This window comes from Puntigrus tetrazona, chromosome 8, assembly GCF_018831695.1.
Source record: "Puntigrus tetrazona isolate hp1 chromosome 8, ASM1883169v1, whole genome shotgun sequence".
Lineage (NCBI taxonomy): Eukaryota > Metazoa > Chordata > Actinopteri > Cypriniformes > Cyprinidae > Puntigrus > Puntigrus tetrazona.
Genome location: NC_056706.1, coordinates 14,693,728 through 14,707,803, shown reverse-complemented (window position 1 = coordinate 14,707,803; position 14,076 = coordinate 14,693,728). Strand labels below are relative to the sequence as shown.

Sequence of the window (14,076 nt, the reverse complement as noted above, 5' to 3'; positions counted from 1 at the left end):
AAGAATAACTGCATTAAAAAAAAACGTCTCATTCGTCGTCAGTTTAGATGTGGGGATTTAGCGAGCTTGTTAAAGCGGAGTCTCCAAACACATTGGTGTATGAAGCTTTAAGGTAGTGGACGTAGTTCTGCAGGCTGCGGTTGGCGCTGTTCACTTGCTCCAGCTGGTTCTTCATGTCCTGAAGTTTGCACTGAAATCGCTTCTCCATCTGAAAAAAAGAACTGTTTCTAAAAGGTCCTAATGCAAGTGTGTATATGATTGGAATGGAATTTAATGGACAATGGCAGGTTAAAACAAGTGAATCAGCAGCAGCAGCATGGTTGCTGATTCACACAAATCACTGACTTTTCTGTTTTTGACACTTAATGACCTTTTAAGTCATGTTCACTGGATAATGATTTTTAGAGTTTTGATGGGAGATTGATGGGCTTAAATTTCCATCTACTACCAAGTTTCTGTATTATACTCATTGGTTACATTTCTCCCAATAATAAAGCATTACATTGATGTTTGCTTGTTTCAGTCTATAAAGACTGATATCAAACTGCTTAAATATTTTAGAGAATTTTTTTTTTACTACCAATGATATTTCAAAATATCCTGAGGGAAATACAAAAAAAGAAAACGTGTCTAGAAGTAACTTAAAATCTTGCCTCAGACTTGCATTCTAAGTTTCTACAGAGCCTCTAAAGAGACATGGTGATGGGAAAAAAAAAAAAAAAAAAAAAAAAAGACGAGAGGGAAAATATTTCAATGTTTTTGAATTCTCTTACAAAAGTATTTGATTTCCTGAGAGACACGATTTTTCCTCCCACTTTATTTCATGTCCATCACCAACTTTGCGTTTGCTTACAGAGTTTCTCAGGGGACTTCGAAACTTTTGCTTAAAATGGAGACATTTTCTGAGTTATTGCAAAGTTTCATTATGCAAAAAGCATCAGATTATTCCATGTCCCTGTAGGCACACTATACGATTGGGTCATGTTGGGATTTTTTTTAGCCAAACTAAACCACAGCTCAAAATGATTTACTCAAAGTTAACAACAATTACACAGTGTAATCATTTGATGATTTTTGTTTACAGGGAATTTTGTGCAATGGAAAGTATTAGAGTTCATAGTGTGCCAGTGAATACTTACATCCTCTTTGTTGCGGCGCAGCTGACCCAGCTCGTTTTTAGCCAGACTCAGCTGACTCTCCAAGTCCAGCATTTTAGTCTGAGCTGAGCGTTCTTTGGACAGCACGCGCTCCAGACTCTGGTCCACCTGTGAACAAAGACTCATTAATACTCTAACCTCACACAGGTGCAACATCTGTAGCATTAAAAAGAAATCGCTGTGGACTGTGACCTGTCTCTGCGCCTCGTCCCTGGCCTGCTCCAGCTGTCTGTAAAGGGACTCGCACTCTCGGCTCCTCTCCTCCAGACGCAGCTGTGAGTTGTGGATGGTCTCTTCACGCTTAGCAACAACCTGAAGCAGATCCTTGTTCTGAGTGCTCAGGTCCTCCATCTTCCTGTGTGAGAATGATACAGAAATGTGTCATAGTTCAAATACTGTTGGGTTTTTTTTTTTTATAATTTTAGTCAAACGTATTCATTTAATCAAATGTATTCAGGCACTTTCAACACTACTCGCATTATTGCAGTTTATTCGCTATAGTTCAGAAAATGGTAACAAAATCTGATGAGAAAAATGATTAAGCGGTTACATTTAAGTAAATAATTAGATAATACCAATTTAGGACAACCAATTAGCAAGCAATGCTTAATTTTGTTCAGCCTGTTGTGTAAAAAGGTCACATTAGCAATTAAAGAACCAACACTTAGGTCACCTTTCAGTGCTTTCCATGGATCGTTTCATCTGCATGTTTTCTTCAAGTAGAAATAAGTTCTTCTCCTGAAGATTCTCTATTTTACAGCTCTGCTGTTCCATCTGCATACAAGCAAGAAAGTAAAAGCCCATCTGATTTCACCAATATCTGTGGCGTAAACGAAGAAACACGAGTGATGATCACCTTGACTCTGAGCTCAGACAGAGTGCTGTTCTGCTCTGTGTTTCTCCTGTCCTGGATGTGCTTGTTCTCTCTGGCCTCCTTGAGCTCGTTCTCCAAGCGCTTCAGAGCTTCACGCAGCATCTCCATTTCCTTCAGTCGAGCATGGAGCTGCTTGCGGCTCTGTCCCACCTCTCTTTCCATCTCCTCTCGGTCACTCTGTGCTTCCTTCTCCACCATTTCCAGCCTCAAAGTGTACTCCTCGGACTCCAAACGGGTCTTTTGCAACTGCAAGAATTACGAAGGGTTAGCGTACTGGGACCCAGTGAAGATGGAGTGGAATGAGGTATGTTAAAAGCACCTGACTCTTGTAACCCTCTACCAGACTTTCAAAGTCTCTGAGAGAAATCTTAAGCTGCTGCACCTCCGTCTGAGACAAAGACAGCCTGTCCTCTGCGGCTGACAGAGTGCTCTAAAAGAAAAGACAAGGTAACGGACAAAAATCCAAATCAAAGTTGAAATGGTTTTGTATGAATAAAAGTCTAGACTTTATTAGATTTCTTACCTTGAGTCTCTGGTTTTCCAGTTTGGTAGCCGTGTTCTCTGAGGTGAGGGAGTGCAGACGGCTCAGAAGCCCCTCTCTATCTGCGCAGGACTTCTCCTCACAACCACGCAGCTCTTCACTCAATTCAATGAGCCGACTGCAAAGAGAAAAGTCTATAATCACCTTCCACTAAGTATGACAATTGGGTAAATATCAGGAAACTAAAAAAAAAAAAAAAAAAAGATGAAAAACTCAATACTTTATAACTCTTTTATAATAATTATGACCATATATAAAAGAAACCTTTTATGATTAAAAAACATCTATAATGATTGGTGAGCACAAACATCTGAAGAATCATGTACTACAGTTAAATTAGATGTAATAAATGCTAATGGTGTTAATGGAAACTGGGTAGAAAGTGCAAAAAAATAAATAAATCTGTGACTCTGAAAGGAAGTGAATTTTCAGGGTTTGTGAGATTCACCCAGTAACAGAGACCTATTTTTTTTCCTTTTTTAACAAAGGAATTGATTGACAATTGAATTGAAAGAGAATTTCAAAACCTCACTGATGTATAGGCTCAAGCATCATAAATTACTTAGAACATGATTCATAATTCAGACTAAAAGCAATAAATAATAAACGTGAAGTCTAGGCTGAGCTTCAGTGAATACTTCGAACAAGTGAAGAAAGAGTCACTGACTTATTTAAGGTGGTGATCTCCAACTCCAGCTGGCTTTTCTCTCTATTCTGTTTGGAGTAACGCTGCCGAAGCTCCTCGGCAGTGGAGAGAGCCTCTGCTAACTGAGCCTCCTGAGATGACACAAACACAGCAGTCAGAGATTGTGCCGCATGACTCATACTGCCCAACTGCATAACAATCAGTCTTTCAAGCAAACCGCGAGACCGGTCAAGTGAATGCACGAGCCATATCAAAATCAAGATAATTTAGAGAAACATTTAATTAATCAGCTGTAGCTGAGTTTGTTTATTGATCTTCTGCCCAGTACCTTGTCCAGTAGTTGTGCAGAGAGATGTGCAGCTGTATTCACGCTTTGTTCGGCCTGTTTCCTCTGAACGTCTCTGTCTACTTCACAATGCTGCTTCACCTCTCTCATCTGCTCCAGCAGGCCTTGCACCTCCTCCTGCTGATGCTGCAGTGTCTCTTCCAGCCTCTGTGCCACAGTACAGCACAGACTTACGAGATGTGCCGCTTTGTATCGATAAGAACCGTGACTAAGGTAAAAGCAGGCTTACTTGAATCTGAGACTCCAGCCGGTAATTTTCAGCTTCTTTCTTGAGCAGCTGATTCTGCAAGCGACTGCGGGTGGATTCAAGAACCTTTGACAGCTCTCCTGCAGTCTTAAGATGATCCTGTGATGAAAATCACAAATCACTTAAAAACGTTTAATAACCTACTACACTGAAGCTGATCTGATGCAGATTTTATAATATGCAAGTATTTAGAGGCAATAAAACATTCCATAGAAGAATCCATAGAAGAATGCAAATGAATAAATAAATAAGGGAATTAGTGAGATTATTACCTTTTCATTTTCCAAATTCTCAGCCATATGGTTGGCCTCTCTGTCCCTGTTGTTCAGTTTAGTCTCAAGTTTCTAGAAGAGAAAGTGATAGCATTTTACAGTGAAGTTAAGGTTAATGTATAAGTAAACACTGAACTCTACATATCTTTGTTAATGTTAGTTAATAAAAATACAGATTTTCTTTGTTAATATAAAGTTAGTTCATGGTGCATTTACTAATGCTAAAAAATTAACATTAGCTCAGATTAATAAATGCTGTAGAAGTATTGTTCATTTTTATTTTTAAAGTAGTTAACTAACGAACCTTAAAGTGAACTGTTATAGAGAAAGAAAAATATAATAACATATAGATTTAAATACATATAGATAGATTTAATATTTGCAAGTATTAATGTACAGATATATAATAATGTGATGGATTAATTAATCCAGGGTCACATGATGCTTCAGAAATTACTGTAGTATGCCGATTCCCTGAGAAACATTTTTATCTATTTTGAAAATAGCTGTGCTGCTTATTGTTTTTCTAGAAACCCTGAAACTATTTTTGGGGGGATGAAAAATAAAAAGGTTTTTAAAAGTTAATTTGTTTTTACAAATAGACATTTTGTTTTGTAAAACATCTCTTCACTGTCAATTTATATACATTTAACACATTTTTAAATAAAATGTATACATTTCAAGCTCACAACTTTATTATATATACATAAGTATATTCACAGAGAAAGAGCAAGAAAAGCTGGGAGTTAGATTACAAACCCTTTTTTCAGCCTCGGATTCTGCAAGTTTTCTCATTAGCATCTCCCTCTCGTCAGACAGCCTCAGTGCATCTGTCTGTGGAGAAAAGGACAGAAAAAAACCTTTTGGTTTCAAAGAAAAATACACAATACACCAACCTAAATGCAAAACAAATGTAATTTAGAAATGTTTATACCTCCCGTCCATGCTGTTCTCTCAAAAGCCGTCTGAGAGTGCGGTTTGTCTCCACAAACGTGTCCAACTTTTGCTCCAGTAGCTCATGTTGACGACCCAACTGATCAGATTGCGTCTTTGACTGTTTTTTGTCCTGATAGCACAAAGAGTTTTTTTTAACGATTATTATTCAAGAGAAACTAAGGTAACTGCAAAGTTTGGAAACCGGCAACCTTTTTTTACCTTCTTAAGTTTACCCACAGTTTCCCTCAAAGCTGTCACTTGTTTGGCCACAGCCTGGCCGTCTATCTCGGTTTCCACCAGCTTCCTCAGCAAAGTTTCTATCTCCTGGTGTGGAGGTCCTGTTTCTGATCTATCCACATAATTCACGTTATGAATTGTTTTGGTCACAGCAACCCTAAAAAGAAGCGAATGCGTCAGAAGGAACTATACCTCATATGTCCAGACTCAGCCTGCGTCCCATCTACAGCGCTGCGCAGACCAGCATTCTCACGCTGTGACCTCCTCAAGTCTTTGCTGGCTTCTTCAAGTTTTTCCTCGTGTTGATCAATTAAACGGCAACAGGCGCTCAACTGCTGTGTCTGGTGCTTCAAGTGGTCTTCGGCCTGCCGTAACTTTACCTGTGAAGATACAGATATTCAAATCCACAGTGTTGCACGACAAATTTTAAATCTATTTTACAGTCATGATTATGTACAATCCATACCTCATTTTTTATACAGTCAACCTCTGACATTAGACTTAGAATTTTTCTCTCGTATTTGCTGATTACTCCCCTCGCATCGTCTTCTTCACTGGACAGGTCAGTGACCCGCAGAGGAGGTGAAGATCGGTCAAGGGACCGTCCCGGCGCGATCTCCAAGCAGCGAGTAGCCCCCTGATTTTTATTAAAGCACATTCACAGTTTTAAAAATAACTCGTGGAAGACTTGTTCTGGAAAATAAGGCAGAATAGGACTGAACAAACCTCCCACTTGTGTTCTCTTCGTCTTGGAGCCTTTCCTGGAGGAACCCAGGGAGCTCTGACCTTCACACTGGCAGTGGATCTTAAATTGCTCACTTTCCCCTGCTGATAAAAGACTTGTGATGGGTGATTTTTACCATCTCAGTAAATCAAATGAGACTGTTTTAAATTGGAATGGCACAAGGCATTCACTCTGACCTGGCTTTTCTGTGGACTCTTCTTTAGGTGGACATGCACAGATGTTGAGTCTGGGACATGAACATGGACGGGCGGAGAGGAGGACCGCGTTTTCATCTTTTTAATTCAGTAGGGAGATATTTATTTGTCTTAAGAATAAGAGAAAGTTCACCAGAAGTGTCATTAAATTGGAAAAAAAAAAATAAATAAAACGGAAGTGTTATGCTTTTAAATTAAAAGACTACTAACGTAACGTTAGTTCGCAGTGAGGTCTGTTAGTGCTACTAATCTTTCCTCAGTTTATACAATAAATATTTATACGACCAGTTAATTAATCCTGATCGATTAAAAATTATTAATGTACTTTTAACGATTGATCTAATGTGAATAAAAGTAGCACTAACCTTAAAACAAGTATGTAACGTTGCGTCCCCGGTGTGATGTTGTTTGCTGTACCCGGTAGACTTTCGCATGAACAACAATAGCCGCCAATCAGAGACGCGTCTGACGCTCTAAATCCCGCCTTCTAAATTCTTTCTTGCTTCCGATTGGCTGGTTCGAAACTTCAGCGATAAAGATTTGAGAAGTGTGTTTAACGCCCAATGAACTGCAGCTGATTAGGTTTCTATGCCAACGACGCGTTGCTATACGCCTCATTTTGTCAGTGAAAGTTTCATACATAAATCGCCGTTTTATCTGTTGTGGTAACATTAGGATGGACAGTGTATGTTTTACTTTGTAAGAAAGTCTTATCTAACATGCGTTCTCCTTGTTATTTTGAGAAAAACGACAGCTGACAACCTGTTTGAGATTTTTACTTTATTTCATAGACAAAATTGTATCACTTTTGTTGAATCAAAACATGATGCATAGGCAAAAGTTCTTGGTTAACTGGACACTTCAAATGTCCAAAGCAACTTTCACATTTAAACCATTACTCAGTAAGATCACATTTTAAAGGAATAGTTCACCCCAAAATAAAAAGTCTGTCATTTACTCACCTTCAAGTTGATCCAAACCTGTATGAATTTATTTGTTCTGCTGAACACAAGGGAAGATATTTGGATTTAGTTTTTTTTCCTACTATGGAAGTCAATGGTGACCCATAGCCTGGATACAGACTTTTGTCAAAATATCTTTCTTTGTGTTTGGCAGAACAGAGAAAAGAACACAGATTTGAAACTACTTGAGGATGAATAAATGACAGAATGTTCCTTTTTGGCTGAACTCTTCCTTTAAGTTAAACCCCTTGAAAACCCAAGGCTGAAACACGTTAATATGAACATTCAGTAAACCACAGATTTTAAAGTCACTGCAACCTCAGATTAGACATTTATAAACCGAGAACATTAATGCAAGCTGAGGTAGACGTAAGCATCTACAGTGATTCATCAGGGCTGAGCTCATCTGCTTAGGTAACCTACCACATGATGAGAGCGGCAGCACTTCAGTATTACAAAAGAGATCCAAAAGAACAAGAGTAACTTATGGGGGGAAAAAAATTAACCGCCATTTGCTGGAAAAAAAAAAAAAAAAAAAAAAAAAAAAAAAAAAAAGACAAATACCAGATTATAAATTTGTCTGTAACCTGTTTTCAAGCTTCAAACTTGTTCAGAGATGGAAAAAAATGGATGATTTCAAATCAATCCCTCTAAAACCCATTCAGAATGTCTATAGATTATATGAAGTAGGTATACTTTAAATTTGCTTAAGGTTGCACTTTGCTGCAAAGTAAAAGAAAACCTCATGAGAGAAAAACAGTTTAGTTGCAAAACAAATTACAATGGAGGACAGCATTTCATGTTTTTTTTTTTTTATCTCTTTGAACTGGATTCTTAGCTCCGTGATTACCGTCTGAGCAAAGGATGAATGGATGCCAGTTTAATAACGGGACAAAAATTAGTCTTTTAAGATTTGCAGAACCATTAGATGGCATCGAGCCTGTTTGTACTGTGGTATCAAGTGCAGCGATAGAGGAAGCTTTGATTTTATGACTCTCGTTGCGTGGCCTTCTGCATGCGTCGGTACCACTTCTTCACCTTGGTATGTTCCATCATTTCATCAAATGCCTGAAGGCCCTCCGTTACCCTCAGAACGCCAAACACGGCCTGTGAGGGAAAACCTGTGGTGTAAGTAAGCATTTCCCACCATATCCCAGATAATTAGCATGCTAGTAATGAAATATATATACAAAAAAATCCCTCAACTAGAATAATTAACACTACCATTCAAAAGTCTGGGGTCTAAAAAGAGAAATTAATTATTTTATTTGGCAAGTATCATTGAACTAACTGACCAAAAGTGACAGTAAAGACTTAGTGTCACATGACATTTCAATTGTAAATAAATGCTGTTTTGTAAACTTTATTTATGGTCATAAAAATATTAGGCAGTACAACATTTTTTCAACACTGGTTTGCTGAATAAATGGCTCTTGAAAAATCTGCTTTTAAAATATTAAATATATTATAAAAATATATAAAATCTGATTTTAAAATATATTAAAATAAAATAATATATATTTACATTCTAATAATGTTGTTTATAATGTAATGTATTTACATCAAACTAATGAGGCCTTTGTGACCAAAAGAGGAAAAAAAAATCTTTCTGACCCAAACTTAACAATGATATTTTTTATTTTTATCATAATTTTAAACTTACATACCAGATCTGCTAGGTTGGGTTGATCGCCTCCCATAAATTTATTGTTTTTCCCAATGGCTGCCACCCAATCATTGACGGCCTTGTAGAGATCCTGCCTCACATCATCTTGCAGATGGTGTCTGTGTAGTACGACGAGGTTCAACTCATCAAGACATGTTTGTAAATATCTTATGCATTATTTAAAAAGCTTACAAACATACCTATTTTTCAATCTCTTTGCAATGATCCACATGGCAGCAGCTCCAAAATACTTAGCAAAGAATCCCTCAAATGTGCCAAATTTTCCTTCTCGCACTATGTAGTCAAAGGACGCCAAGGCTTCAGTTGGTGTGCGGTAAACATTTGGGGAAATTAGGTGAACCAGCCACTCATCTGTCCATTTCCGCCATTTAATCTCCTCTCTGGGCAAAAATTGTTAATTATGTTTGACTCTGTGAATTCAATTAAAAAAAAGAGTAATAGAGCAATCTCCAGACATAACTGATTTGCTTTACTTTCTGTCGTCTTTTCCAGGATACAGACGATCAGCATCCGCGTCTCGCACCATGACCCAGTATTTATTGCCAAACTCTATAATGTCTTTACCGCTGTCGTTTTTTGCCTTCATCTCGGGATAGCAAGAGAGAATCTCAGATATAGTTTTTTCCCTAAAAGAAGCAGTTAGCGAACAATCAAAATTTGCGTTCATGCTTACATTCATGTGCCTAAAGCAAAGCAACGATTACAAAACTTTAAGATCCCATTCTCACTATTAACAAACCATTGACTTTTGCTGCTTATTAATAGTTATTAAGGTACTTGTTGAGTTGATTAAGCATGTAGAACATGGTCAGTACAGAATACGTACACTAATAAACAGCCAATAATATGCTAATAACAGACATGCCAATAAACAACTAATTAATAGTGAAATTATTTTCTAAAGTACTATGATAGGTGAACTTAGGTGAAACTCACCTGCTGATCAGGTACGTCTTCAAAACACTAATTATCACAGAGGAATCGTTGAGTTGCTGTCGTGATACAAACAGAGAGAGACTTGATGAGCTGAAGCGCCATGTATCGGAAGGATCGCATCGATCATCGTGAGAAAGAAGCTAATATCTGCATACCACCGTCCCGTTCACCATCAGGATGGGCACTTTTCTGTAAGTGGACCACTTGATCTCCTGTCGCATAACGGGATTGACCTCCACAATTTCATAGGGCAGACCGTGATAATCCAGGAAGGCTCGCACCTTGCTGCAAAACGGACACGTCTTATACTGATACAGGGTCAGCTTCAGATCCGTCCCCAGCTCAGGTGCCTATTCAAAACAAGTTAATAAACCACAGCCCTAAAAACAGAGGGACGACATTTCAGCGCTCTCATGCAAATACCTTTGTTTCTTCCTCTGCAAGGTGCCGCTGAAGCGTGAGCTTGACGGTTTGGTACAAGCCAAAGCCACCGCCGAGCAAGAAGGCGCATCCCAGGACTCTCCCGCCGCCACGCACCGGCGCCGCGAGCGGCGTGCCGCATCTAGACCCCGCTCCGCCGGTACCGTAAGCTCTTCCTTGGCATCTCGTGGAGATTCTCGGCGCTATTGCTGCGGTGTTCGTTACACGGCACGTCGGCGTGTCTAAAGCCAACCGGGCGACCTTACCGAGCGTTCTTGCACAGGCCGCCGCCATCATGATTTTACATAAACTCCCACAAACTACGGCAAGCGCAATGACAGCTGAACAAAATGCTACAAGCTAACAGCCGTATCCGAGGAGAAAGTTTACTCCCTCCAGGGGGCGCGAGGGGACCAAAAACTCAATGCCGCATTAAAACATTATAGTTTATAATAGATTTAAATTGTTTGATACAAATAAAACATATGCTTAAATAATCTCCTTTTAAAGTACTTGCTCTCGTAGCAGCGCGGGAAAAAGATGTGTGCACGGCAATGAAAACCTTATTAATAAAATAAGGAGATGAAAGAAAAAAAAAAAAAAAAAAAAGGAATTTAAGGCAGCACCTGGCCATCTAAGCCTACCTACTTTAATTTCGCTCTGTACAGTGCTAATTGGGCATAAATATTTTCATATTTTTTGTGGGTGACAATATAGCCTGTTTTAGAGTTGTTTGTTTGTTTGTTCAAAAATACACGTTGTTTAACCTTAAGTTTAAGTCAGTTTATAATTCATTTTTAAATTTACCAGCAATTTTCATGTAACATGAAAACAGTCAAAATACCCATTTCATGATTTTAAGAACCGTGCTAGACAGATTTGGACACAGAAAAACCATCTCCAGCAATATAATTAAATATTAGCCATTTATAATATCAATAGCCTACATGCTCTTTTAAGATGGATAGTTATAGCATCTACCAGCAAGCACTTACTGGCCAAGCTATATTTTGACCCTTTGAACTTAACCATTTGACATTGGGTGACCAGCAGAAAGCTTGTTAACAATTCTTGTTAACATTTAACAATTTCAAGAATAAATCACATTTTATCACTATCCTTTCTTTTTCTAAATGACTATGTTTCGTATCGCGTGTGTATGTGTGTTCTGTGCTGATATGGACACTGGCAAAAGGAAAATCAGGAAAAGGGGGGAAGAATTGTTTAACTGATGTTGTAAACAAAAGGAAAAGCTCTTAAGAATGTGCAGTTGTTTACAGCATATTATAACTGATGAGTCATTTCAAAATAAAGAGGATGCAGAATTTCTGGGGCATCGTCTTTGGCAGTAACGTGTCTCATTGGTCTTCCAGTTACAAGTCTAACAGTTACAGCTATTGCCAATGGCATGTATTAATTTAATGCCACACAACAGATTCATCTTGCATAACATCTAGAAAGGATATATGTTTTAATAGAATTACACAGTAGCTGTCTTCGGGCTGTTAAAATAGTCTGCCTCAACATGTGGTTGTTAAAGTACAGCCCTTGGAAAATTTTATCTCGAGAGAGAAGTTTCCCATCTACGTGTAACGTTTCTTCGTGATTCCATTGCCAGTGTCCTGAGGCCTAGTGGAACATTAAAGTGAACGGCTCCAACAGTTCCTCTCCTACACCACCCTGTCCTGTCTTTGTGCGGAGCTGGATCTCTGTGTGTGTTCAGACAGGAGCTGTGCTTCCTTCCCTGCCCTTCGATAACCTCTTATTCTACAACAAACCGTTCTTAGATAGTGTTTACAAAAGCAGAGCTCCTTAACACGAGGAACAGAATTGTTCTGCAGGGGCTTCGGGTTCAGCAATTGTTTTGTGATGTCAAATCATTTTTGTGAAAAAATGAAATAGTGCATTAAACACAAATACAATATTAGGTTCACGTCAACTGACGCTAAATGCTTCAAAGTCTTTTCTACAGTAAAGTTCTTGATCATAATAGAAGATGCACAATCTTGACTTCTGGCTTGTATTTTCATTTATCCATATTGACTACATAATACACTAACATTCAGACATTTAGAGTCTGTATAATTTTTTTTTAAATGTTTTTGAAAGAAGGATATAGTGCTTACCAGGACTGCAAGTATATGATCAATAAAAAGAATAACATTATTACAATTTAAATAAGGTTTTTGATTCTTTGACTATACATTTGAAACAGTATTTATTGCATTCTTGTTGAATAAAAGTATTAATTACTTTAAAATCTTACTGACCCTAAACATTTAATCAGATATTTAATTATGCATGCCTTTTTACATTTAAATGACCTGTATTGTCATCTATCATGAGGTAATTTTAATGCTAATAATCCAAAATACTCTATAAGAACAATATAATATTTATAATGTCTATTTTTCCTATTGTAAATTGTTGTGACGCCTAAATTCGATTTTTCTTCCAGTGTTTTATTTTTTATTGAAATAGTATAGAATTCAAATATTGTTCAGTTATCTTTTAAAATACTCGATAAAATCGTGTGCTGTATTACATTTCGCTTCTCCTTTGTCTGTGTTTGAAGTTTAAGCCGGTAAAGCCATCATACTTGAGAGGTAGTGTTTCAACAATCCATGTGTTCACAAGAAAACTTGCACATGTCTGGACGTGAATGGAATGACACGAATGCAGAAGAGACATGTTGGTGCATATTCAAAGTGCGTTCTAAATGTCACCAGACTACAGAATGCAACTGTAGTGCACAAATCTGAGACAGATTAGATATAAAAACTGCTTTTGTGCACACGTCTTTGTGGTGAGATATGGCGCTCTTGTGCAAATACAGTTGTCTCTGTGGACTTTATTGCAGTTCCTCTAGGCATCTCTTTTCAAAGGTTGAGCGTTTGCTGTCTCCATGGCAACCACATCTCTCTATGGCTGCGTAGGATATCCTCTGCATTTCAAAACAGTTCCCACAGTCTGTGCTTTCATAATAGAGTGCCACCTCCCCGTGGTCCTCAACTATGTCTGCTGTTAGATAATCATCACATGCAACCCTTCGATATCGAACTGTGTGCTGTTTGGGTTTATGCTTTTTTATCTTGTTGCATGTCTGATGCATGCATTTATCTGCATCCCTTAACTCGCGCAGCGTAAAAGACAACTATGTCATGTACCGTTATGATTGAGGCTGTTTTAGTGTAGGACAGCTGTTTGTGGCCGAAAAGCTTCGTGACCTAGATTTAATGATAGGGCATAGCAATTTTTTTCAACTCTTTAATGGATCTGAGTGTATGTCGGCCATTTATACGTGTGTGTGTGTGTGTGTGTGTGTGTGTGTGTGTGTGTGTGTGTGTGTGTGTGTGTGTTTAGTAGTATCCAGACCCAGACTCCCAGCTGCACAGGTCACTGGGCAGACTGGTCACGCGAGCGAGAACACACTCTGGGCACTTTGTTGCTCGAACAAAATGCACAGAGCACATGAGCCAGAAAGCACTTTTCCACCGGCGCCCTCAGATACACAAACACAGGGTCTCTAAGGGGCACGTCAGAGGAAAAGCACAGCAGAACATTGAAAACACCCGGCCAAAGTCGTTTATATCTTCACGAGGAGTGTGTGAGCAACAGCCGCGGACTTGAATGCGATGCCTTAAGAGGGAGGGAGAGAGACACAGTTCTGCAGAGACGCTGCAATTTAAAGCAAGATCTACCTGCATACCTACGTCGCATGTATGGGTGTGGGTGTTTACATGGTTAGGAGATTATTAAAGAGCGAGACAATGCGCGAAAGGAAGTGCTGGGAGGAGGTCGAGTCGTTCAGATTTCTTACCGTCTCCTGATGCGAGAGAAGTAGGGGACAGCTGAGTGTTATCGACAGCTGCAGCA

General features: G+C 38.6%; 2 protein-coding genes across 3 annotated transcripts; both read right to left on the bottom strand.

Moving 5' to 3' along the window:
* Positions 1-38: 38 nt before the first annotated feature.
* Positions 39-6,775, bottom strand: odf2b (outer dense fiber of sperm tails 2b). 2 transcript variants are annotated; one of them, XM_043247038.1, is made up of 19 exons: positions 6,561-6,775; positions 6,178-6,305; positions 5,983-6,084; positions 5,723-5,893; positions 5,449-5,636; positions 5,239-5,368; positions 5,018-5,149; positions 4,843-4,917; positions 4,084-4,155; positions 3,794-3,910; positions 3,547-3,711; positions 3,240-3,349; positions 2,555-2,690; positions 2,351-2,461; positions 2,014-2,277; positions 1,831-1,931; positions 1,350-1,512; positions 1,140-1,265; positions 39-208 (listed from the first exon to the last, which is right to left on the bottom strand). In XM_043247038.1, exons 2-19 carry the CDS (start codon positions 6,271-6,273, stop codon positions 44-46), a joined length of 2,424 nt encoding a protein of 807 aa, XP_043102973.1. In that variant the 5' UTR covers positions 6,274-6,305; positions 6,561-6,775; the 3' UTR covers positions 39-43. The 2 variants fall into 2 exon arrangements, with proteins under 2 accessions (XP_043102973.1, XP_043102974.1); XM_043247039.1 differs by having other exon boundaries at positions 5,983-6,081.
* A 185-nt stretch (positions 6,776-6,960) lies between these two features.
* On the bottom strand, positions 6,961-14,075 carry ptgesl (prostaglandin E synthase 2-like). The gene is made up of 7 exons (XM_043247040.1): positions 10,204-14,075; positions 9,936-10,130; positions 9,781-9,836; positions 9,318-9,470; positions 9,024-9,224; positions 8,825-8,942; positions 6,961-8,264 (listed from the first exon to the last, which is right to left on the bottom strand). Exons 1-7 carry the CDS (start codon positions 10,495-10,497, stop codon positions 8,145-8,147), a joined length of 1,137 nt encoding a protein of 378 aa, XP_043102975.1. The 5' UTR covers positions 10,498-14,075; the 3' UTR covers positions 6,961-8,144.
* Position 14,076: the final 1 nt, after the last annotated feature.